Source organism: Artemia sp. Qi Xiang Cuo, chromosome 11 (genome assembly GCF_049724085.1).
Source record: "Artemia sp. Qi Xiang Cuo chromosome 11, ASM4972408v1, whole genome shotgun sequence".
Classification (NCBI taxonomy): Eukaryota; Metazoa; Arthropoda; class Branchiopoda; order Anostraca; family Artemiidae; genus Artemia; species Artemia sp. Qi Xiang Cuo.
In genome coordinates this window covers 5065931-5092467 of record NC_142804.1, presented here as the reverse complement: position 1 = coordinate 5092467, position 26537 = coordinate 5065931, and the positions used below count along the sequence as shown (strand labels likewise).

At 33.1% G+C, this 26537-nt stretch overlaps 1 protein-coding gene across 1 annotated transcript in view; it reads left to right on the top strand.

The window, feature by feature from the left end:
- Positions 1 to 26537, top strand: part of LOC148946564 (inactive peptidyl-prolyl cis-trans isomerase FKBP6-like) — a 77281-nt gene that overhangs the window by 45147 nt on the left and 5597 nt on the right. Inside the window, exons 6-9 of the mRNA XM_089097044.1 lie at positions 15399 to 15588; positions 18121 to 18339; positions 21841 to 21952; positions 25762 to 25860. Coding sequence (XP_088953170.1) covers positions 15399 to 15588; positions 18121 to 18339; positions 21841 to 21952; positions 25762 to 25860 — 620 coding nt within the window. The remainder of the gene's footprint in view (positions 1 to 15398; positions 15589 to 18120; positions 18340 to 21840; positions 21953 to 25761; positions 25861 to 26537) is intronic.

Below are 26537 nucleotides of genomic sequence, written 5' to 3'. Positions count from 1 at the left end.
AATACCGTGTTAAATGATTTGTAGCTTGATTCTTCTTGGAAGTTTTTGTTGGGTTGTTTTTCTTCAGTCCTAAATTCTGTATCGCCACGTAAAGTTGTGATATAAAAAAAATGTCACAAACTATTGGGTATAAAAGAAGATTCGGTGGCGATTGTATCGTAAAATCAAACAATTTATGGCTTTCTATTCTACGGTGATTGATGCTTTTTTTCTCTTTTCTCCTTTTTTTAATACCGTCTTAAATAATTTGTAGCTTGATTCTTCTTGGAAGTTTTTGTTGGGTTGTTTTTCTTCAGTCCTAAATTGTGTATCGCTACGTAAAGTTGTGATATAAAAAATGTCAGAAACTATTGGGTATAAAAGAAGATTCGGCGGTGATTGTATCGTAAAATAAAAGAATTATGACTTACTATATTACGGTGATTGATGCTTTTTTTTCTCCTTTTTTTAATACCGTGTTAAATGATTTGTAGCTTGATTCTTCTTGGAAGTTTTTGTTGGGTTGTTTTTCTTCAGTCCTAAATTGTGTATCGCCACGTAAAGTTGTTATATAAAAAAAATGTCACAAACTATTGGGTATAAAAGAAGATTCGGCGGCGATTGTATCGTAAAATCAAACAATTTATAGCTTTCTATTCTACGGTGATTGATGCTTTTTTTTCTCCTTTTTTTAATACCGTGTTAAATGATTTGTAGCTTGATTCTTCTTGGAAGTTTTTGTTGGGTTGTTTTTCTTCAGTCCTAAATTGTGTATCGTCACGTAAAGTTGTGATATAAAAAAAATGACAAAAAATAATGGTTATAAAAGAAGATTCGGCGGCGATTGTATCGTAAAATCAAACAATTTATAGCTTTCTATTCTACGGTGATTGATGCTTTTTTTCTCTTTTTCTCCTTTTTTTAATACCGTGTTCAATGATTTGTAGCTTGATTCTTCTTGGAAGTTTTTGTTGGGTTGTTTTTCTTCAGTCCTAAATTGTGTATCGCCACGTAAAGTTGTGATATAAAAAATGTCACAAACTATTGGGTATAAAAGAAGATTAGGAGACGATTGTATCGTAAAATCAAACAATTTATGGCTTTCTATTTTACGGTGATTGATGCTTTTTTTTTCTCTTTTTCTCCTTTTATACCGTGTTAAATGATTTGTAGATTGATTCTTCTTGGAAGTTTTTGTTGGGTTGTTTTTCTTCAGTCCTAAATTGTGTATCGCCACGTAAAGTTGTGATATAAAAAATGTCACAAACTATTGGGTATAAAAGAAGATTTGGCGGCGATTGTATAGTAAAATCAAAGAATTATGACTAACTATATTACGGTGATTGATGCTTTTTTTTCTCCTTTTTTTAATACCGTGTTAAATGATTTGTAGCTTGATTCTTCTTGGAAGTTTTTGTTGGGTTGTTTTTCTTCAGTCCTAAATTGTGTATCGCCACGTAAAGTTGTGATATAAAAAAATGTCACAAACTATTGGGTATAAAAGAAGATTCGGTGGCGATTGTATCGTAAAATCAAACAATTTATGGCTTTCTATTCTACAGTGATTGTTGCTTTTTTTCTCTTTTCTCCTTTTTTTAATACCGTCTTAAATGATTTGTAGCTTGATTCTTCTTGGAAGTTTTTGTTGGGTTGTTTTTCTTCAGTCCTAAATTGTGTATCGCTACGTAAAGTTGTGATATAAAAAATGTCAGAAACTATTGGGTATAAAAGAAGATTCGGCGGTGATTGTATCGTAAAATCAAAGAATTATGACTTACTATATTACGGTGATTGATGCTTTTTTTCTCCTTTTTTTAATACCGTGTTAAATGATTTGTAGCTTGATTCTTCTTGGAAGTTTTTGTTGGGTTGTTTTTCTTCAGTCCTAAATTGTGTATCGTCACGTAAAGTTGTTATATAAAAAAAATGTCACAAACTATTGGGTATAAAAGAAGATTCGGCGGCGATTGTATCGTAAAATCAAACAATTTATGGCTTTCTATTCTACGGTGATTGATGCTTTTTTTTTCTCTTTTTTCTCCTTTTTTTAATACCGTGTGGAATGATTTGTAGCTTAATTCCTCTTGGAAGTTTTTGTTGGGTTGTTTTTCTTCAGTCCTAAATTGTGTATCGTCACGTAAAGTTGTTATATAAAAAAAATGTCACAAACTATTGGGTATAAAAGAAGATTCGGCGGCGATTGTATCGTAAAATCAAACATTTTATGGCTTTCTATTCTACGGTGATTGATGCTTTTTTTTTCTCTTTTTTCTCCTTTTTTTAATACCGTGTGGAATGATTTGTAGCTTAATTCCTCTTGGAAGTTTTTGTTGGGTTGTTTTTCTTCAGTCCTAAATTGTGTATCGCCACGTAAAGTTGTGATATAAAAGAATGTCACAAACTATTGGGTATAAAAGAAGATTCGGCGGCGATTGCATCGTAAAATCAAACAATTTATGGCTTTCTATTCTACGGTGATTGATGCTTTTTTTCTCTTTTTCTCCTTTTTTTAATACAGTGTTAAATTATTTGTAGCTTGACTGTTCTTGGAAGTTTTTGTTGGGTTGTTTTTCTTCAGTCCTAAATTGTGTATCGCCACGTAAAGTTGTGATATAAAAAATGTCAGAAACTATTGGGTATAAAAGAAGATTCGGTGTCGATTGTATCGTAAAATCAAACAATTTATGGCTTTCTATTCTACGGTGATTGATGCTTTTTTTTTCTCTTTTTCTCCTTTTATACCGTGTTAAATGATTTGTAGCTTGATTCTTCTTGGAAGTTTTTGTTGGGTTGTTTTTCTTCAGTCCTAAATTGTGTATCGCCACGTAAAGTTGTGATATAAAAAAAATGTCACAAACTATTGGGTATAAAAGAAGATTCGGTGGCGATTGTATCGTAAAATCAAACAATTTATGGCTTTCTATTCTACGGTGATTGATGCTTTTTTTCTCTTTTCTCCTTTTTTTAATACCGTCTTAAATAATTTGTAGCTTGATTCTTCTTGGAAGTTTTTGTTGGGTTGTTTTTCTTCAGTCCTAAATTGTGTATCGCTACGTAAAGTTGTGATATAAAAAATGTCAGAAACTATTGGGTATAAAAGAAGATTCGGCGGTGATTGTATCGTAAAATCAAAGAATTATGAGTTACTATATTACGGTGATTGATGCTTTTTTTTCTCCTTTTTTTAATACCGTGTTAAATGATTTGTAGCTTGATTCTTCTTGGAAGTTTTTGTTGGGTTGTTTTTATTAAGTCCTAAATTGTGTATCGCCACGTAAAGTTGTGATATAAAAAAAATTTCACAAATTATTGGGTATAAAAGAAGATTCGGTGGCGATTGTATCGTAAAATCAAACAATTTATGTCTTTCTATTCTACGGTGATTGATGCTTTTTTTCTCTTTTTCTCCTTTTTTTAATACCGTGTTAAATGATATGTAGCTTGATTCTTCTTGGAAGTTTTTGTTGGGTTGTTTTTCTTCAGTCCTAAATTGTGGATAGCCACGTAAAGTTGTGATATTCTCCTTTTTTTAATACCGTGTGGAATGATTTGTAGCTTAATTCCTCTTGGAAGTTTTTGTTGGGTTGTTTTTCTTCAGTCCTAAATTGTGTATCGCCACGTAAAGTTGTTATATAAAAAAAATGTCACAAACTATTGGGTATAAAAGAAGATTCGTCGGCGATTGTATCGTAAAATCAAACAATTTATGGCTTTCTATTCTACGGTGATTGATGCTTTTTTTTCTCTTTTTTCTCCTTTTTTTAATACCGTGTGGAATGATTTGTAGCTTAATTCCTCTTGGAAGTTTTTGTTGGGTTGTTTTTATTCAGTCCTAAATTGTGTATCGCCACGTAAAGTTGTGATATAAAAAAAATGTCACAAACTATTGGGTATAAAAGAAGATTCGGCGGCGATTGTATCGTAAAATCAAAAAATTTATGGCTTTCTATTCTACGGTGATTGATGCTTTTTTTCTCTTTTTCTCCTTTTTTTAATACCGTGTTAAATGATTTGTAGCTTAATTCTTCTTGGAAGTTTTTGTTGGGTTGTTTTTCTTCAGTCCTAAATTGTGTATCGCCACGTAAAGTTGTGATATAAAAAATGTCAGAAACTATTGGGTATAAAAGAAGATTCGGTGACGATTGTATCGTAAAATCAAACAATTTATGGCTTTCTATTTTACGGTGATTGATGCTTTTTTTCTCTTTTTCTCCTTTTATACCGTGTTAAATGATTTGTAGCTTGATTCTTCTTGGAAGTTTTTTTTGGGTTGTTTTTCTTCAGTCCTAAATTGTGTATCGCCACGTAAAGTTGTGATATAAAAAATGTCACAAACTATTGGGTATAAAAGAAGATTTGGCGGCGATTGTATCGTAAAATCAAAGAATTATGACTTACTATATTACGGTGATTGATGCTTTTTTCTCTCTTTTTTCTCCTTTTTTTAATACCGTGTTAAATGATTTGTAGCTTGATTCTTCTTGGAAGTTTTTGTTGGGTTGTTTTTCTTCAGTCCTAAATTGTGTATCGCAACGCAAAGTTGTGATATAAAAAATGTCAGAAACTATTGGGTATAAAAGAAGATTCGGCGGCGATTGTATCGTAAAATCAAAGAACTATGACTTACTATATTACGGTGATTGATGCTTTTTTTTTCTCTTTTTTCTCTTTTTTTTAATACCGTGTTAAATGATTTGTAGCTTGATTCTTCTTGCAAGTTTTTGTTGGGTTGTTTTTCTTCAGTCCTAAATTGTGTATCGCCACGTAAAGTTGTGATATAAAAAAAATTTCACAAACTATTGGGTATAAAAGAAGATTCGGCGGCGATTGTATCGTAAAATAAAACAATTTATGTCTTTCTATTCTACGGTGATTGATGCTTTTTTTCTCTTTTTCTCCTTTTTTTAATACCGTGTTAAATGATTTGTAGCTTGATTCTTCTTGGAAGTTTTTTTTGGGTTGTTTTTCTTCAGTCCTAAATTGTGTATCGCCACGTAAAGTTGTGATATTCTCCTTTTTTTAATACCGGGTGGAATGATTTGTAGCTTAATTCATCTTGGAAGTTTTTGTTGGGTTGTTTTTCTTCAGTCCTAAATTGTGTATCGTCACGTAAAGTTGTTATATAAAAAAAATGTCACAAACTATTGGGTATAAAAGAAGATTTGGCGGCGATTGTATCGTAAAATAAAAAAGTTTATGGCTTTCTATTCTCCGGTGATTGATGCTTTTTTTTTCTCTTTTTTCTACTTTTTTTAATAACGTTTGGAATGATTTGTAGCTTAATTCCTCTTGGAAGTTTTTGTTGGGTTGTTTTTCTTCAGTCATAAATTGTGTATAGCCACGTAAAGTTGTTATATAAAAAAAATTTCACAAAATAATGGGTATAAAATAAGATTCGGCGGCGATTGTATCGTAAAATCAAACAATTTATTGCTTTCTATTCTACGGTGATTGATGCTTTTTTTCTCTTTTTCTCCTTTTTTTAATACCGTGTTCAATGATTTGTAGCTTGATTCTTCTTGGAAGTTTTTGTTGGGTTGTTTTTCTTCAGTCCTAAATTGTGTATCGCCACGTAAAGTTGTGATATAAAAAATGTCAGAAACTATTGGGTATAAAAGAAGATTCGGTGACGATTGTATCGTAAAATCAAACAATTTATGGCTTTCTATTCTACGGTGATTGATGCTTTTTTTTCTCTTTTTCTCCTTTTATACCGTGTTAATTGATTTGTAGCTTGATTCTTCTTGGAAGTTTTTGTTGGGTTGTTTTTCTTCAGTCCTAAATTGTGTATCGCCACGTAAAGTTGTGATATAAAAAATGTCACAAACTATTGGGTATAAAAGAAGATTTGGTGGCGATTGTATCGTAAAATCAAAGAATTATGACTTACTATATTACGGTGATTGATGTTTTTTTTCTCCTTTTTTTAATACCGTGTTAAATGATTTGTAGCTTGATTCTTCTTGGAAGTTTTTGTTGGGTTGTTTTTCTTCAGTCCTAAATTGTGTATCGCCACGTAAAGTTGTGATATAAAAAATGTCAGAAACTTTTGGGTATAAAAGAAGATTCGGCGGCGATTGTATCGTAAAATCAAAGAATTATGACTTACTATATTACGGTGATTGATGCTTTTTTTTCTCTTTTTTCTCTTGTTTTTTAATACCGTGTTAACTGATTTGTAGCTTTATTCTTCTTGCTAGTTTTTGTTGGGTTGTTTTTCTTCAGTCCTAAATTGTGTATCGACACGTAAAGTTGTTTTATAAAAAAAATGTCAGAAACTAATTGGTATAAAAGAAGATTTGGTGGCGATTGCATCGTAAAATAAAACAATTTATTACTTTCTCTTCTACGGTGATTGACGCTTTTTTTCTCTTTTTCTCCTTTTTTTAATACCTTGTTCAATGATTTGTAGATTAATTCCTCTTGAAAGTTTTTGTTGGGTTGTTTTTCTTCAGTCCTAAATTGTGTATCGCCACGTAAAGTTGTGATATAAAAAAAATGTCAGAAACTATTGGGTATAAAAGAAGATTCGGCGGCGATTGTATCGTAAAATCAAAGAATTATTACTTACTATATTACGGTGATTGATGCTTTTGTTTCTCTTTTTTCTCCTTTTTTTAATACCGTGTGGAATGATTTGTAGCTTAATTCCTCTTGGAAGTTTTTGTTGGGTTGTTTTTCTTCAGTCCTAAATTGTGTATCGCCACGTAAAGTTGTGATATAAAAAAAATTGTGTCACAAACTATTGGGTATAAAAGAAGATTCGACGGCGATTGTATCGTAAAATCAAACAATTTATGGCTTTTCTATTCTACGTTGATTGATGCTTTTTTTTCTCTTTTTTCTCTTTTTTTTAATACCGTGTGGAATGATTTGTAGCTTAATTCCTCTTGGAAGTTTTTGTTGGGTTGTTTTTCTTCAGGCCTAAATTGTGTATCACCACGTAAAGTTGTGATATAAAAAAAACGTCACAAACTATTGGGTATAAAAGAAGATTCGGCGGCGATTGTATCGTAAAATCAAACAATTTATGTCTTTCTATTCTACGGTGATTGATGCTTTTGTTTCTCTTTTTTCTCCTTTTTTTAATACCGTGTGGAATGATTTGTAGCTTAATTCCTCTTGGACGTTTTTGTTGGGTTGTTTTTCTTCAGACCTAAATTGTGTATCGCCACTTAAAGTTGTGATATAAAAAAAATGTCACAAAATATTGGGTATAAAAGAAGATTCGGCGGCGATTGTATCGTAAAATCAAACAATTTATGGCTTTCTATTCTACGGTGATTGATGCTTTTGTTTCTCTTTTTTCTCCTTTTTTTAATACCGTGTGGAATGATTTGTAGCTTAATTCCTCTTGGAAGTTTTTGTTGGGTTGTTTTTTCTTCAGGCCTAAATTGTTTATCAACACGTAAAGTTGTGATATAAAAAAAACGTCACAAACTATTGGGTATAAAAGAAGATTCGGCGGCGATTGTATCGTAAAATCAAACAATTTATGGCTTTCTATTCTACGGTGATAGATGCTTTTGTTTCTCTTTTTTCTCCTTTTTTTAATACCGTGTGGAATGATTTGTAGCTTAATTCCTCTTGGAAGTTTTTGTTGGGTTGTTTTCTTCAGTCCTAAATTGTGTATCGCCACGTAAAGTTGTGATATAAAAAATGTCAGAAACTATTGGGTATAAAAGAAGATTCGGTGGCGATTGTATCGTAAAATCAAAGAATTATGACTTAATATATTACGGTGATTGATGCTTTTGTTTCTCTTTTTTCTCCTTTTTTTAATACCGTGTGGAATGATTTGTAGCTTAATTCCTCTTGGAAGTTTTTGTTGGGTTGTTTTTCTTCAGTCCTAAATTGTGTATCGCCACGTAAAGTTGTGATATAAAAAATGTCAGAAACTATTGGGTATAAAAGAAGATTCGGCGGCGATTGTATCGTAAAATCAAACAATTTATGGCTTTCTATTCTACGGTGATAGATGCTTTTTTTTCTCTTTTTTCTCCTTTTTTTAATACCGTGTGGAATGATTTGTAGCTTAATTCCTCTTGGAAGTTTTTGTTGGGTTGTTTTTCTTCAGGCCTAAATTGTGTATCGCCACGTAAAGTTGTGATATAAAAAAAACGTCACAAACTATTGGGTATAAAAGAAGATTTGGCGGCGATTGTATCGTAAAATCAAACAATTTATGTATTTCTATTCTACGGTGATTGATGCTTTTGTTTCTCTTTTTTCTCCTTTTTTTAATACCGTGTGGAATGATTTGTAGCTTAATTCCTCTTGGAAGTTTTTGTTGGGTTGTTTTTCTTCAGACCTAAATTGTGTATCGCCACTTAAAGTTGTGATATAAAAAAAATTTCACAAACTATTGGGTATAAAAGAAGATTCGGCGGCGATTGTATCGTAAAATCAAACAATTTATGGCTTTCTATTCTACGGTGATTGATGCTTTTTTTTCTCTTTTTTCTACTTTTTTTAATACCGTGTGGAATGATTTGTAGCTTAATTCCTCTTGGAAGTTTTTGTTGGGTTGTTTTTCTTCAGTCCTAAATTGTGAATCGCCACGTAAAGTTGTGATATAAAAAAAATGTCACAAACTATTGGGTATAAAAGAAGATTCGGCGGCGATTGTATCGTAAAATCAAACAATTTATGACTTTCTATTCTACGGTGATTGATGCTTTTTTTTCTCTTTTTTCTCCTTTTTTTAATACCGTGTGGAATGATTTGTAGCTTAAGTTTTTGTTGGGTTGTTTTTCTTCAGGCCTAAATTGTGTATCGTCACGTTAAGTTGTGATATAAAAAAAATGTCAGAAACTATTGGGTATAAAAGAAGATTCGGCTGCGATTGTATCGTAAAATCAAACAATTTATGGCTTTCTATTCTACGGTGATCGATGCTTTTTTTTCTCTTTTTTCTCCTTTTTTTAATACCGTGTGGAATTATTTGTAGCTTAATTCCTCTTGGAAGTTTTTGTGGGGTTGTTTTTCTTCAGGCCTAAATTGTGTATCGCCACGTAAAGTTGTGATATAAAAAAAACGTCACAAACTATTGGGTATAAAAGAAGATTCGGCGGCGATTGTATCGTAAAATCAAACAATTTATGGCTTTCTATTCTACGGTGATTGATGCTTTTGTTTCTCTTTTTTCTCCCTTTTTTAATACAGTGTTCAATGATTTGTAGCTTTATTCTTCTTGGAAGTTTTTGTTGGGTTGTTTTTCTTCAGTCCTAAATTGTCTATCACCACTTAAAGTTGTTATATAAAAATTTTAACAAACTAATGTTTATAAAACAATATTCGGCGGCGATTGTATCGTAAAATCAAATAATTATTACTTACTATATTACGGTGATTGATGCTTTTGTTTCTCTTTTTTCTCCTTTTTTTAATACCGTGTGGAATGATTTGTAGCTTAATTCCTCTTGGAAGTTTTTGTTGGGTTGTTTTTCTTCAGTCCTAAATTGTGTATAGCCACGTAAAGTTGTGATATAAAAAAAAAGTCACAAACTAATGGGTATAAAAGAAGATTCGGCGGCGATTGTATCGTAAAATCAAACAATTTATGTCTTTCTATTCTACGGTGATTGATGCTTTTTTCTCTCCTTATTTTAATACCGTGTGGAATGATTTGTAGCTTAATTCCTCTTGGAAGTTTTTGTTGGGTTGTTTTTCTTCAGGCCTAAATTGTGTATCGCCACGTAAAGTTGTGATATAAAAAAAACGTCACAAACTATTGGGTATAAAAGAAGATTCGGCGGCGATTGTATCGTAAAATCAAACAATTTATGTCTTTCTATTCTACGGTGATTGATGCTTTTGTTTCTCTTTTTTCTCCTTTTTTTAATACCGTGTGGAATGATTTGTAGCTTAATTCCTCTTGGAAGTTTTTGTTGGGTTGTTTTTCTTCAGGCCTAAATTTTGTATCGCCACGTATAATTGTGATATAAAAAAAATGTCACAAACTATTGGGTATAAAAGAAGATTCGGCGGCGATTGTATCGTAAAATCAAACAATTTATGGCTTTATATTCTACGGTGATTGATGCTTTTGTTTTTCTTTTTTCTCCTTTTTTTAATACCGTGTGGAATGATTTGTAGCTTAATTCCTCTTGGAAGTTTTTGTTGGGTTGTTTTTCTTCAGGCCTAAATTGTGTATCGCCACGTAAAGTTGTGATATAAAAAAAATGTCACAAACTATTGGGTATAAAAGAAGATTCGGCAGCGATTGTATCGTAAAATCAAACAATTTATGGCTTTCTATTCTACGGTGATTGATGCTTTTTTTTCTCTTTTTTCTCCTTTTTTTAATACCGCGTGGAATGATTTGTAGCTTAATTCCTCTTGGAAGTTTTTGTTGGGTTGTTTTTCTTCAGTCCTAAATTGTGTATCGCCACGTAAAGTTGTGATATAAAAAAAATGTCACAAACTATTGGGTATAAAAGAAGATTCGGCGGCGATTGTATCGTAAAATCAAAGAATTATGGCTTCCTATTCTACGATGATTGATGCTTTTTTTCTCCTTTTTTTAATGCTGTGTGGAATGATTTGTAGCTTAATTCCTCTTGGAAGTTTTTGTTGGATTGTTTTTCTTCAGTCCTAAATTATGTATCGCCACGTAAAGTTGTGATATAAAAATGTCAGAAACTATTGGGTATAAAAGAAGATTCGGCGGCGATTGTATCGTAAAATCAAAGAATTATGGCTTCCTATTCTACGATGATTGATGCTTTTTTCTCCTTTTTTTAATGCTGTGTGGAATGATTTGTAGCTTAATTCCTCTTGGAAGTTTTTGTTGGGTTGTTTTTCTTCAGTCCTAAATTATGTATCGCCACGTAAAGTTGTGATATAAAAATGTCAGAAACTATTGGGTATAAAAGAAGATTCGGCAGCGATTGTATCGTAAAATCAAACAATTTATGGCTTTCTATTCTACGGTGATTGATGCTTTTGTTTCTCTTTTTTCTCCTTTTTTTAATACCGTGTTGAATGATTTGTAGCTTAATTCCTCTTGGAAGTTTTTGTTGGGTTGTTTTTCTTCAGGCCTAAATTGTGTATCGCCACGTAAAGTTGTGATATAAAAAAAAAGTCACAAACTATTGGGTATAAAAGAAGATTCGGCGGTGATTGTATCGTAAAATCAAACAATTTATGGCTTTCTATTCTACGGTGATTGATGCTTTTGTTTCTCTTTTTTCTCCCTTTTTTAATACCGTGTTAAATGATTTGTAGCTTGATTCTTCTTGGAAGTTTTTGTTGGGTTGTTTTTCTTCAGTCCTAAATTGTGTATCGACACGTAAAGTTGTGATATAAAAAATGTCAGAAACTATTGGGTATAAAAGAAGATTCGGTGGCGATTGTATCGTAAAATCAAATAATTATTACTTACTATATTACGTTGATTGATGCTTTTTTTTCTCTTTTTTCTCCTTTTTTTAATACCGTGTGGAATGATTTGTAGCTTAATTTCTCTTGGAAGTTTTTGTTGGGTTGTTTTTCTTCAGTCCTAAATTGTGTATCGCCACATAAAGTTGTGATATAAAAAAAATGTCACAAACTATTGGGTATAAAAGAAGATTCGGCGGCGATTGTATCGTAAAATCAAACAATTTATGTCTTTCTATTCTACGGTGATTGATGCTTTTTTCTCTCCTTTTTTTAATACCGTGTGGAATGATTTGTAGCTTAATTCCTCTTGGAAGTTTTTGTTGGGTTGTTTTTATTCAGGCCTAAATTGTGTATCGCCACGTAAAGTTGTGATATAAAAAAAACGTCACAAACTATTGGGTATAAAAGAAGATTCGGCGGCGATTGTATCGTAAAATCAAACAATTTATGTCTTTCTATTCTACGGTGATTGATGCTTTTGTTTCTCTTTTTTCTCCTTTTTTTAATACCGTGTGGAATGATTTGTAGCTTAATTCCTCTTGGAAGTTTTTGTTGGGTTGTTTTTCTTCAGGACTAAATTTTGTATCGCCACGTAAAGTTGTGATATAAAAAAAATGACACAAACTATTGGGTATAAAAGAAGATTCGGCAGCAATTGTATCGTAAAATCAAACAATTTATGGCTTTATATTCTACGGTGATTGTTGGTTTTTTTTCTCTTTTTTCTCCTTTTTTTAATACCGTGTGGAATGATTTGTAGCTTAATTCCTCTTGGAAGTTTTTGTTGGGTTGTTTTTCTTCAGGCCTAAATTGTGTATCGCCACGTAAAATTGTGATATAAAAAAAATGTCACAAACTATTGGGTATAAAAGAAGATTCGGCGGCGATTGTATCGTAAAATCAAACAATTTATGGCTTTCTATTCTACGGTGATTGATGCTTTTGTTTCTCTTTTTTCTCCTTTTTTTAATACCGTGTGGAATGATTTGTAGCTTAATTCCTCTTGGAAGTTTTTGTTGGGTTGTTTTTCTTCAGGCCTAAATTGTGTATCGCCACGTAAAATTGTGATATAAAAAAAAAGTCACAAACTATTGGGTATAAAAGAAGATTCGGCGGCGATTGTATCGTAAAATCAAACAATTTATGGCTTTCTATTCTACGGTTATTGATGCTTTTGTTTATCTTTTTTCTCCTTTTTTTAATACCGTGTGGAATGATTTGTAGCTTAATTCCTCTTGGAAGTTTTTGTTGGGTTGTTTTTCTTCAGGCCTAAATTGTGTATCGCCACGTAAAGTTGTGATATAAAAAAAATGTCACAAACTATTGGGTATAAAAGAAGATTCGGCGGCGATTGTATCGTAAAATCAAACAATTTATGGCTTTCTATTCTACGGTGATTGATGCTTTTGTTTCTCTTTTTTCTCCTTTTTTTAATACCGCGTGGAATGATTTGTAGCTTAATTCCTCTTGGAAGTTTTTGTTGGGTTGTTTTTCTTCAGGCCTAAATTGTGTATCGCCACGTAAAGTTGTGATATAAAAAAAATGTCACAAACTATTGGGTATAAAAGAAGATTCGGCGGCGATTGTATCGTAAAATCAAAGAATTATGGCTTCCTATTCTAAGATGATTGATGCTTTTTTTCTCCTTTTTTTCTCCTTTTTTTAATATCGTGTTAAATGATTTGTAGCTTGATTCTTCTTGGAAGTTTTTGTTGGGTTGTTTTTCTTCAGTCCTAAATTATGTATCGCCACGTAAAGTTGTGATATAAAAATGTCAGAAACTATTGGGTATAAAAGAAGATTCGGCGGCGATTGTATCGTAAAATCAAACAATTTATGGCTTTCTATTCTACGGTGATTGATGCTTTTTTTTCTCTTTTTCTCCTTTTTTTAATATCGTGTTAAATGATTTGTAGCTTGATTCTTCTTGGAAGTTTTTGTTGGGTTGTTTTTATTCAGTCCTAAATTATGTATCGCCACGTAAAGTTGTTATATAAAAATGTCAGAAACTATTGGGTATAAAAGAAGATTCGGCGGCGATTGTATCGTAAAATCAAACAATTATGGCTTCCTATTCTACGATGATTGATGCTTTTTTTCTCCTTTTTTTAATGCTGTGTGGAAGGATTTGTAGCTTAATTCCTCTTGGAAGTTTTTGTTGGGTTGTTTTTCTTCAGTCCTAAATTGTGTATCGCCACGTAAAGTTGTGATATAAAAATTGTCAGAAACTATTGGGTATAAAAGAAGATTCGGCGGCGATTGTATCGTAAAATCAAACAATTTATGGCTTCCTATTCTACGGTGATTGATGCTTTTTTTCTCCTTTTTTTAAGGCTGTGTGGAATGATTTGTAGCTTAATTCCTCTTGGAAGTTTTTGTTGGGTTGTTTTTCTTCAGTCCTAAATTATGTATCGCCACGTAAAGTTGTGATATAAAAATGTCACAAACTATTGGGTATAAAATAAGATTCGGCGGCGATTGTATCGTAAAATCAAAGAATTATGGCTTCCTATTCTACGTTGATTTATGCTTTTTTTGTCATTTTTTTAATGCTGTGTGGAATGTGTTGTAGCTTAATTCATCTTGGAAGTTTGTGTTGGATTGTTTTTCTTCAGTCCTAAATTATGTATCGCCACGTAAAGTTGTGATATAAAAATGTCAGAAACTATTGGGTATAAAAGAAGATTCGGCGGCGATTGTATCGTAAAATCAAAGAATTATGGCTTCCTATTCTACGATGATTGATGCTTTTTTTCTCCTTTTTTTAATGCTGTGTGGAATGATTTGTAGCTTAATTCCTCTTGTAAGTTTTTTTTGGGTTGTTTTTCTTCAGTCCTACAGTTTTAATGTTTCAACGTGACAGTTTTGCTACTACTTAATAGCTGAAATACAATTTTATCCATCTACTGAATTACGTTTTTGAAATATGCTTTGTATTTCTCAGATTGAAAAATACTTTGAATAAGTTGCAAAATCATGAAAAAATGGGAAATTTTCCATTTTAAAGAAAGTTATGATGATTCTCTGACGAAAGTCTAAATAATACCATGGCTCTGGTGAGATGAGTATATATATCTGGAAATAATAAATTCTATGACGATCTTGTCTTCTCAGTGCAAATTAATTTTTTTATTTTCCTCAAAATCGAGGAGTACATAAAATACATAATTGAAATTGGAAAAACAGAGAAATACTTCAATAAACGAAACAAATCATTGATTTAAAATAGGCTTAATAACATAACTTAATAAAATATGAAAAATAAATGTATATATATATATATATATCAAACTTTATTTAACTTCTGGTAAAAAGGGAAGAGGTTGTGCATAACGAGAAAATTTGGATAGGTGATAACTATCTGGCTATTCATGAAGTACTTCTTGGAACTTCCTGGGAGAGTGTAAAGAGGGGGGCTTTGAATAGATTGGATTGGAGGAAGAGCGTGCGTAGCTGTGTTGGCCTCAGGCGGCTTGGTGATGCGGTGAGTTGTTAGTACTAGTAGTATGATAAAATTATCCTTCTAAATCCTTGCTAATCCCAACGGCTCTTTAATTTGATATCTGAGAATTGATTCAGCGTCACTAAAAAAAATCGGAAAACCAAGTATAAATTTGTAATATTTAAAATAGCGAACGCGAATGGAAGGCAAATCGCAGATTTAAAAATGTCGAAAAAGAAGGAGAGGATAGAAAGTGTGTGGTAGGGCAACAGCATTAAAAAGATAACCTGAAATATCACGCCGATAGGTACCGCGAAGCCATATTAGTGAGCCAAATGCCTTTCTAATTTGTGCGCTAGGCTTGTCGCAAGAACACGTTTCCCAGGGACCATAAATTGGAAATAAGTATATTTGATCTTAAAATATCAAACAATAAAATTTGTTATTGCTTGAATCAGAATGGATTAATTTTCATTTTTTTTTTTTTTTATCTAATTTACTTTATTTTTCTGCTTTATTTGATTTATTTCACTTTTTTCCTCGGTTGATTTTATTTATGTTCACGTAAGATCGCATTTCATGTATCCCCTAGATTGTTGGATATTCTGCATGATTCATTTGCTGAGATGGTATGACTGCGCAAGTGCCACCGAATATGAGCAAATGACGGAAGAAGAGAGGGCAGCTGCACCCTGGTCCACGCTAAGGAAAGCTGTAGAGTCTTTGGTGACTGCTGCAAAGGCTGCAGAAAGCCGTGGTGATGCTCAACACGCTGTTCGCCTGTAAGTTTTATTTGTAACTACATTGAGGCTAAGTTCTCAGAAAAGACGATAAGTTTTTTGCTAGCGGAAAAAGCCAATCTGGCTTCACTATGTCAATTCTGGCCAGCATGTATAGTTGAAACTGAAATTTTTAACGTTTTTCTGTAATACTTCAGTGAAAACGGAAATGGATTGTTCGAGTGTATATTTGACTTGGTACTCTTTGTGCAGGCCTGGTCAGCTCAGTTTTTAAGGGTTGCTTGGTGTTAATTATATTTCTTTCAAAAGTTCTTTGGATTTTAGGAACTGGATAATCCAGACATATTGAAGTTCAATGCTCTTTGTGCAAGTTGTGTCAGCCAGGCTTTTGAATGACGGTGGAATTTTGTTGTGTTTGAAGCATTTTGGTGGTGTGGTAGTGTGTGGTATTCTTTTGTTCTGTTTCATCCAATATTCGTGAGTGGCTTCTTTCAACGTCATCTAGCAAGAAAGGATCAAATTTAATGCTAGGTGTCACTTCTATCACACGTAAATTCCTAAAACTAACTTATTTTAGCAGAGCTTGCCTAACCAATTATTAATTTTCTGGCTTATAGGTAGATATGGTACAGAGACCTTTCTGACTAGAAATATAAATAAAAACCTTTTAGAATTGTATAGAGTTAAGATTATAAATTATCCATTCATAAATTTAAAATTATGTAGGGAGTCCTATGTAAAGTCCAATTTTATCAGAAAGGGGATTAATTTGGCAATAAATTTTTGACATATTCTCTTAAAGGTCTTAAGGTCCAGCATTAATACAATGGTAGATTAAAAAAAAAAAAATCATTTCTTTAATAACTAAAATGGTACTAAATTAAACTAAATATTTTGGGTTTAGTGTACACTCTTTGGCCATTGTCAAAAAAAAGTTTAAATGAATAATGGAAAGTGAATGAATTCTTAGCTTATTTTTAACTTAATTGAAGATAGCTTGATGGAAATATCTAAAATTTATTTTTGGACGATGAGAGTTGAATAGGAAAAAAAGTCCAGTTTTTGATTTGTTGCGTTTCAGTTTCCCACAAACTTTAAAATGTATCTAGATTAATTTTGGGTTATTTATTTGAATGTCACATTTCCGTGATGAAGATCGTCTTAATTTTATTTAAATAAATCCCTATCCTTGGGTTCATAGATACGATAGCTATAATAGTAAATTATTGGGATCATATTCAGCTATCATTAATTAAAGGAGTAACCAACTGAAATGTTGGATAGGCCTCTGGTGCCCCAGGGCACCATTAATTAAAGGAGTAACCAACTGAAATGTTGGATAGGCCTCTGGTGCCCCAGGGTAGGATTTAGTCTTTTTTTTTCTCTTCTGAAACATTTTAGTCTTTTCTAGCATGTCTTATGTATTGTCTTTAGATTAGCAGAGCACTAAGTTTTGTCTTAGTGTGGGATTTGACACCCTAAGTCACGCTAACATGAGTCAGGTCTTACTGACCAGATTCTGCATAATCAACTTAGCGTTGTAGTTTTAACACACTGTGTTGTTTTGCTAACTAAATTCTAATTCTTTAATTTTTTGTAGAGTTTTTATCTAATTTTTTTTTTCCGCTGACAAGATTTTCACTTTTAATATTTATAAAGTTTTAATACACCTTGTTTTTACTTAGAGAATTTTAACTTTTTCATTTTTCGTTATAAAGTTTAAATACACCTTGTTTTTGCTTAAAGAATTTTTTAACTTTTTCATTTTTCGTTATAAAGTTTTAATACACCTTGTTTTTGCTGAGATAATTTTAGCTTTTTCATTTTTCGTTATAAAGTTTTAATACACCTTGTTTTTGCTCAAAGAATTGTAACTTTTTCATTTTTCGTTATAAAGTTTTAATACACCTTGTTTTTGCTTAGAGAATTTTTGCTTTTTCATTTTTCGTTATAAAGTTTTAATAATCCCGGTTTTAATAATGCTTAGAGAATTTTAGCTTTTTCATGTTTGGTTATAAATTTTTAATACACCTTGTTTTTCGCTGCCTAAATTTTGAATTAAAAAGTAAATTATTCAATATGAACAACACTTGAACAGTTTAACCTTTACCAACATTTGCCAATGTTTTCCTACTGGTTTACCATTTAACCAATGGTAAACCAATTGGTTTACCAATGTGCTTATGGTTTGATACCTTAGATCACACTAACATAAGTTAGATCATTCTGACCAAATTTTTTTGTTTTCAAACCTGAAAATATTAACAAAATCTTTAGTGCATCCGTCATCCTTATTATACTGCCTTTCTAACCATCCTTATTAATATTACTGTCTTTGTAACTGAAGCTACAGACTTGAGCAATATCTCAGGTACCTTCACCTCTATATTCTCATTTGTTTGTTATTAAACTAATCAACCTAAGGGCTTTACTAAATTAGGCAATGAGAAAGCTACCAATTGCCTTGCAAATAAGCAATTAGATACTGCTTTTCAATCGTTTTATTTAGAGTTTGCTATTCTGATAACTATCTGACGAACCTGAAGTAACCGTTAATTTAATTTTTAAATTTAGGTTGAACAAGGCAAAAGGTTGGCTCCTGAACCGTGATATGAAATCAGAAGAAGAAGAACTAGAAATAAGTGAAGTATCAGCAAAAGTTTTTCGTCTTCTGTTCATTAGGCTCTTTAAACTGGGTAGCGAAAAAAACTACAAAATTGCCTTAAAAACAATCAATGATACACTGCATCTGAAAGGTCTCAGCGACCTAGCGTTGACGCAGTGTTATTTTTAGTAAGTAACTCTATTTATATTTAATTCAGCTCTATTTCTTTACCTTAATTTTCTCCTTTAGATATTTTCTTTAGAGACGAAGTAAAGAAATCTTTGGAAGTTTTGTGGGAGGTGACTACAACAGAAGCTAGAAACGGGCTGAAAATTAGGAGTTGAGTGGAGTCCAGAGTGGAGGAGTGGAGTCCGTCAGAGCCAATGTTACGCTCTTATTAATCTGAAATAGCAATAAATATAATATTAAAATTCAGAATAAGTAAAGCAAACGTTCGGTTCTGGAGCCGTGGAATGAAACCGGAATATAAATAAAAATTGTAAGTCCTGGATATTCGTTCGAAAGAGGAGTTTCTTTATATAGCCGTCCAGTAAGACTATCGTGAATGGCACTGAAAAATCAATTTATTTGAATTAGATCATTTTTTGCGGAGGTTTTTGTCGAAATTATTTCATTCTATTCCTGTTTCTATCACTGGCTGGATCTATTCTCGTTTTTTCTTCGTCGGAAATTTTTTTCATTTAGTAAGCTTGTCAACACTGTCCTCAATTGAACAAATTCCAGTTTCGTGCTGGCATGCGGATTCACTTTTGTTAGTCCCCCTTCCAATTTCAAGCTATATGAAGTTATGATAAATCCTGTGATTGAAAATGAATATAATTTGAATTTAAACTTAAAATTTCTTTAATCAATGGTGGAAGTATTTCTCTAGAATTTTATCCTGAAGGTCCGTAATTTCAGTCGATGGTCACACAACAAATGGGGGTCTAATCCTAGGGGTTTCTAGACTAGTTGGGGAAAGCAGCTGCAAAATTGTCTTAAAAAACGTCAACGAGATACTGTATCTAACATATTAGTATAACTGTTCAAACTATTGTTGGCTGAAAACTGAGATTTTGTTTTCAAATAGACCGAAAATTTTTAGTAGGCACAAAAAAATTAGAAAAAATTGTGTCCAGACCAAATAATCATTAAACCATTGTTCTCTCAATTGTTTCCATTCATAATCGCACTGCCAAGACCTTGGCGTCGTAAGGCATCCTTTCTAGCATATAAAAGACATCCTGGTGAGGAGGTTAGTGTTCAATAAGGTGACGTTTCCGAACCTCTGAAAACGTCTCGCTAGGTTTGACTTGCTTTTACACGTATGCTTTTCCAACCCGCAACAACCTTCGCCTGACAAGTAACTTTTTTTCCGATTTAGTGTCTCATGCTGAAGGGGGGAAAATCTATGTATTCAACCTAAAAAATCTATATGACAAACTAACCAAATACTAGTGAGAATCCAATAGGAGGGGGGGGGGGCTTGCAAAGACCTGCATTACTTCACTACATGCATCGGTAAAATGTTTACAGTCGGGTAGTAATACGGGTGGATTACGCACTCAGAAATCAGCTTACTGCGCTGTAATCTTAAGGAGCAGGGTTGTCACTAGTAACGCTCAAGAAAAAAAAGTAAAAGAGACGGAATTTTGATTGAACTGGTAATTTTATCAAAGGGGGAAAATCTTATACGCAGGGAGAATCTTCCGAGGGGTAACCATAGGGAATCATCCGAGGGGGGGGGAGGGGCATTAGCCCGAAACTGTAAATGTAGATAATTTCGGAGACCACACTGCCTTTCCATGACGATAAATAAAAATTCAAATAGGGATAAAATCCTTTTAATAGACAGTGATGATGATAACAGTGATAAAAATTCACAAAAATTACGAGATATTTCGGTTATATATGCAGTGACCGTCATCAGTTGCAAAACTAAATTAAAACAATTTAAAACAAAAGTTTATATACTAAATCAAATAACACTACATATTGTTTAATTCACTAATTCTTTTCAAAGCAAAGGCGGAAGCTAGCCTCTTTGACCTTCTTGGATTCAGTTCATTAGCGTTCAATGATATAACATTTGGATGAAGGTCAACTACATTGGGTGAATTGAACTTTACTCTCTCAGATTTTAATAAATTATCGTAGATAGAATTTAGCCCAAACTCACCTGTGTCACGATTCAAAGCAATGTGCTTGAATAAGATTTTCTTTATTTCAACAGTTTCACGAAATTTTGCTTTAAACCCCGACCCCTAGAAATCAAAAAGACACTATCGAAACGAATAAAATGGTCTGGAAAATAGAAAATATGTTCTGAAAGGGCTGAAGTAAAATCTTCAGACTTAGAATCTTGCTTTAAAGCTGAAGAAATAGAATCTTTATGGTGTAATAATCTCATTTCCAAATTCTGGTAAGTACGTCCCACATATGAGCTTCCACAAGTATATGGAATCTGATAGACCCCACTTTGTTGCCCCAATGAAGTTAGATCCTTCCCAGAATTTAGAAAAATACCCAAAGTATTATTACTCTTTAAAGCTACCTTTAGACCATTAATCTGTAAAATTCTTTTAAGTTTTTCACTTCGCCTGGGTACATATGGTAAGGAACAACAAACATCCTTTTTCCCGAGTTGTTTCCAAGACTTCCTTAGAAATCTCTAGAAACCTTTTTCTTCTCTTTGAAAAAATCTGGTTAATTAACCACTCTGAAAACATGTTGCTTATTATAATTTTTCTTAGAAAAGACAACTCCTCAAAAAATTTTGGAGAGATGACAGTGGGAAACTCAATAAAAGGGATGGGATGAAAACTCAATAAAAACAAAGTAACACAGGCATGAAAAGAAAAGAAAGAAACAGACCTGTCAAGGTCCAAAAAACCTTGACTATGGACGAGATAGGGTTACCCTTTATTCAAGGTATCGAATCCTCTTAAAACCTACCATAACAGGTGCATCAAGCTACACATTCACAGGTAACCTACCTGTTATGGTAACAGGTGCATCAAGCTACACATTAACAGGTAACCTACCTGTTATGGTAACCTGTTATGGTAACCTACCATAACAGGTGCATCAAGCAACAGGCAGAAATTTTTTTTTTTATTGGGATTGAAAGGTTTCTGTAAAGCAGAAGGCCCAAATGCCCACATTTTCAAAACCTTTAAGCAGGATTCCATTTTCAACAAGAAACCCTAACAATGCGAGCAGTGATACATTGGTCTTCCTGAAGGGGGGGGGGGGCCTTGAAAGGGAGGTAATTGTCCAACTGGCGCCCCATATTGATGTTGATGTGGACGCTCTCCCTGCTTCCTGGAAAATCGATTCTTCTCAAAGGTCAAGCTTCCAAAAGCTTCTTTATTTTCACTTTGTAAAAATACCCAAATTTTAGGAAAACGAAAGGACTCGTAAAAGTTTTTAAACTTGTAAAAGTTTTACCAGGATAAGTAAACAGTATTTTCTGAATGAATCCTCTGTAGCAAATTGAATCAGGTCTAATTTAGAAGTACCATAGTCTAGATTCAAATAATAAGCGAAACTAAAAGAAAAACACAATCTTTGATTAGCAATACATATGTACATTGCTGAACTATAGGACTGAAGCAAGTTGGAGATGAAATTAGGATTTAGGTTTAAAAAAAAAAAAAAAAAAAAAAACTAAAAACTTGTTTTTATAGCAAAGGTGCAATATTACGAATCTTCAAAGACTTCAAGAAGGCGAGGTATTTTCTGACTGAAGCGAGTAAACTTCGAAAAAGGGACGAGAAAATTCTGAATGAGCTCGAAGAGGCAAGTTTGTTTTTAAATTTTTGTAGTTTCTTCTTTTTTTTCACGTTAAACCCTTTTCTTGCGTTTTTTGCTGTTGGGTAGGACATGTTACTCTTATACCTGATGCCACTTCCTCCTCTATTATGCACGTTCCTCCTCTACCGCACTTCATAGGCTCAGCCTTTACTTCCTTTCCTCCTACTCCTACTCGACCTCCTACCTCCTTAAAAGTTTTTTACCTCTTCTCTACCCATTTGAGGAAGTGTTTTTCGACTATTGGCTAAAACAGTTCAGGAAGAAGTTGTTTTATTTAAGATGGTCTTTTGTAGTATTGGAAGCGAATTTTTCAACCCTCGTGATGTCGTTTGTGGATATGGGTTTATCGTTTAACAAAAATAAGACTGAAATAATTGTTTTTAATCGTAAAACTAACACATTACGATTATAGTATATTATAGTATATTAGTTTATAGTATTATAGTATATTCACGATTTGAAGTCCGGTGATCAACAAGAAGACAAATGTACAATTTTTTTTATCAACATCAAGGGGGGGGGGTCGACTTGTTAAAATAAAATTTGCCCAAAAAGGATATTTTCCAAAATATAGGTAGGGGGGGAGGCAATGTTGTATTTTGTATGTTATGTCTAAATAAGTGAATTCCTGAATACCGCCATCTATGTCAAACAAATTAATCTCGCACAAGAGCATTAAATGGCAAAAGAATCTTAGGTTTCCTCCTGAAAACTGTCAAAACAATCTAATCAAACAGTTCGTGAACGAACTGTAAGTAAGGAGCGACACGGTTCAATAGTAACCAAAACTCTAAAAACGGAATTCCAATATCAATAGATACACAAAAAGAATCGGCTCATTATCCTGATTCCAAATATATAAGAATATATAAATATATAAGATATAACTTTAGTGTCACTTATCAAAGACTACGAGCCTGAGAAAATTAGCCTGGTTTTCGAAATAGGGGAAAACACTCTTTGATATTCAAAGAATCTTAATGAAATCACACCATCAGATTCAGTGTATCAGAGAAACCTATTGCAGAGATTTCAAGTTCCCAATCTGCAAAACTGTGGATTTCTATTTTTTGCCAGAAGAAAGATCACGGACGCGTGTTTAGTTTGTTTTTATTTTATTTATTTTTCCACAGGGGTAATTGTATCGATCCAGTGGTCCTAGAATATTGGGAGAGGGCTCATTCGAACGGAAATTAAAAGTTCTGGTGTCATTTTTAAGTGACCAAGAAGATTGGAGGGCAAATAGCCCCTCTCCCACACCCCTTTTTCCAAAATCAACTGATCAAAATTTTGAGATGGCCATTTTGTTCAGCATAGTTGAAAGGCTCAATTACTATGTCTTTTGAGATAACATGACCTCCCCCCCCCCCGAGCCCCTGGAGAAAGGTCTTTAAGTTGTAAAATTTGCCGTTTACATATAGTATTTGTTATTGGGAATTATGCATACATTTTTCGGATGGGGAGGGGAATTTTCTGTAGGGGATTTTCCACGGGGAGAATTTTCCATAGGGAGGGGAAGTTTCCAGGTGGTGAACTTTTCTGGGGAAATGTTTCACTATAGGCCTAGCTTTCTCTTTGCCCACTCAGTTTTACCTGTGGAGATGTTAAGGGTAAATTTTAACCGGGATTGAATTGTCTAGAGGATGTTAGCGCGGGGAGGGGGGATTTCTCCCTGGAGATGGAGCCAGATTTCCTGGCATTATTAAAAAAACGATCGGAAATTAATTTAAAAAACAAATAAGTTTTTCAAATAAAGGTAAGGAGCAACATTAAAACTTAAAATAAACAGAGATGATTACGTATATGAGGGTGTTTCTCCCTCCTTAACACCTCGCTGTTTACGCTAAAGTTTTAATTTTGTTCAAATCTTTAAGAACGACTCCTGAAACACAAGGGTCGCTTAATTAGAGCAATAAGAAGCTTTTTTAAACTACTAAAAAACTTCAGCGTGAAGGAGGTTTTGAGGAGGGGGCAACACCCCTCTACGTAATAATTTTTGTTCGTTTTAAGTTTTAATGTTGTTCCTTACTTTCAGTTGAAAAAACTCGTTTTTTTAATTTGATTAAATAAAGGAATCTATCCTCCCGGACAATAATTACGAAAATGTTCTGGGGGGGGGGGCAAGGTTCTTTTTCGATAACCTTAAATCAAGATGCAGAAAAATATACTTGTTTTAGTTCTGGATGATTTTTTTTTTGAATTTACAAGGAATGTTTTTTTTCGACTTTTTCAATGAAATTACAAAAAGAGCTGTTCAACATCTAGGGGAGATTGTTAAATCAATTAGTGTACCTTTAGGTTTAGTGTATCTGCGTTCCCCTATTGGTTGCGATGTAAAACCAGAACTTTTTTTACTTGTAGATTTTTCGAGTAAATTCTATGACAAGTGATTGTACGGTAAGTTCTATGATAGCTAATTAGCAAACTAATCAAAACTATGGCAAGTAATTCATTGGTAATTGAAAAATGTTGTATTCCTGATGCAATCATTGCTGTACCAAAAATAACTTGTACCTGAGTACGATGCTTTCTTTCTGCACTTCTTCCAAAAACGTGTATAGGACCACAATATATAGACATAACTCCTAATAACAACATAATACAAATAATAATAGAATATAGTGCATACCTCCAATGTTTGTAACATATTACGGGCATTGAATAATTAAACAAGCTTTTAAAAAATAAAAGTATTGTTTTTTTAGGATAAACAGAGACATGCAGGTCCGGGCTAGACTTCTGCTTAGAGACAAACAATCTAGTTAAATGATTCATGAAGACCATTTGGTGTCTCTCTACGACTGGTACCCAGGCAGTAGTAGACCCCCCCCCCTACTTAGCTTCTGGACATATTGTAAAACCGCTATGAAAAAACAGTGTGGAGTATGCTATGACGTTCACCGTTTGAATGCTATCTGATACCTCTCTTTGAGTCTGATACCTCTCTACCTGAGCAATAATATACCCATTTGTCAAGCCCTCCCTTGCTATGCTACTGGAAACACTAGTGAAACAGTTTTGTGTCCTATAAAGACAGTCATGGAAGAGCAGCTTGGTATTTGCATTTTTATGATAGGATATTCTAACTCAGAATAAATGATTATTGGTTCTATAAAAGTAAAAGATAATAAAAAATAACAATTCTCGGAGGCTATTGCTTTTAAGAGATAATAGGATGTATCGTTGAAACAGAGCGTTTGGTAGCTCTCAAAAACAACTTCTAGTATTTTTAGGGGGTTTACAATGTTCCCTATCATGTTCTTCTTTTTTTGCTATTTTTACCATTTCATCATCAAGAACGAAGAGTTTCACGGGATTGTAGATAAGCTGGTTCGGCTAGACTTGTTTCTTGTCCTGAAAAAAAAAGAAGTTTTATTTCAGTCAATACATTATAATAAATTGAAGCATATTTACAGTATATATCTATAACCTATAAGATCTATAACCTATATCTATAACATGCATATAATGTTTTAGAGGTAATTACTTGGCTAAAAAAAAAAAAAAAAAAAAAAAAAAAAAAAGAGAGAGAGAGAGAGAAGAAGAAAAGGACTGTCATCCTATTCTAGCAATTGAGATAAATCTGCACTTGAACGAGGTTTTGACCTTACTCATCTATCCAATTACCTAGGACAAAACAGTATAACCGAACCATCAGAATCATCAGAAGAATACCACCTGCCTTAACGGGTTTCGAGGCTTTACTTTCTTTACCCGGCACAGTGGAGCCAAATTATTTGAATTTACGGATATATTTGTTTATGAATGTATGGAATGAATTTTTTTTATTCCAGCTCGAAAAAGATGAGAATAAAGCAAGAGAACTAGAGCGAGCTTTTGCTGCAAAGGCTCTCAGGGGATCTATTGGCATTCCTGCTTCCCATCCTCAAAAGGTTTGTTTGAGCTGGTCACTTTCATCTTCTTGTTCCTTTGATTTTTCAATTTCTTCTTCTTTTTCATTATTTATTTTCTTATTTTTAGTGTTGTGTTTTTTCTTTGGTTTTGACATGGATATTACAATTAATAATCCTTTAAGCTAATTTTATGTGCCTTCTAAAATTGCCGCCAAGAAAGAAAGGAAGATACACGTACCTCTTTTTCTTTCTTTTTTCAGAAAGAGTGAGATAAACGGAAGGAAGGAATAAACCTCTTTTCCCCCTTTGAAAGAGAAAAAGGAAGATAACTCTCTTTCTTCATTTGAAGCAGAGCGATGAATGGAAAGAAGGAGTGAACCTATTTTCCTCCCTTTTAAGGGAGTGTGGTGAAAGAGAAAAAGGAAGATACCTCCCTTTCTTCATTTACGGCAAAACGATGAACGGAAGTAAGGAATGAGCCTCTCTTCGTCTGTTTCAAGGGAGAGGGTGAACAGAAGGAAGGAAAAATGCTTCTCTTCCTTTCTTTTAAGAGAGAGAGATGAACGAAAGGAAGGGATAGATCTCTCTTCAGCAATTTTAAGGGAGTAATATGAACGACAAAAAAAAGATAAAGACACCTCGCTTTTTTGATTTAAGGCAGGGCGAAGAACAGAAAGAAGGAGTAAACCTTTCTTCCTCCGTTTTAACAGGGAGGG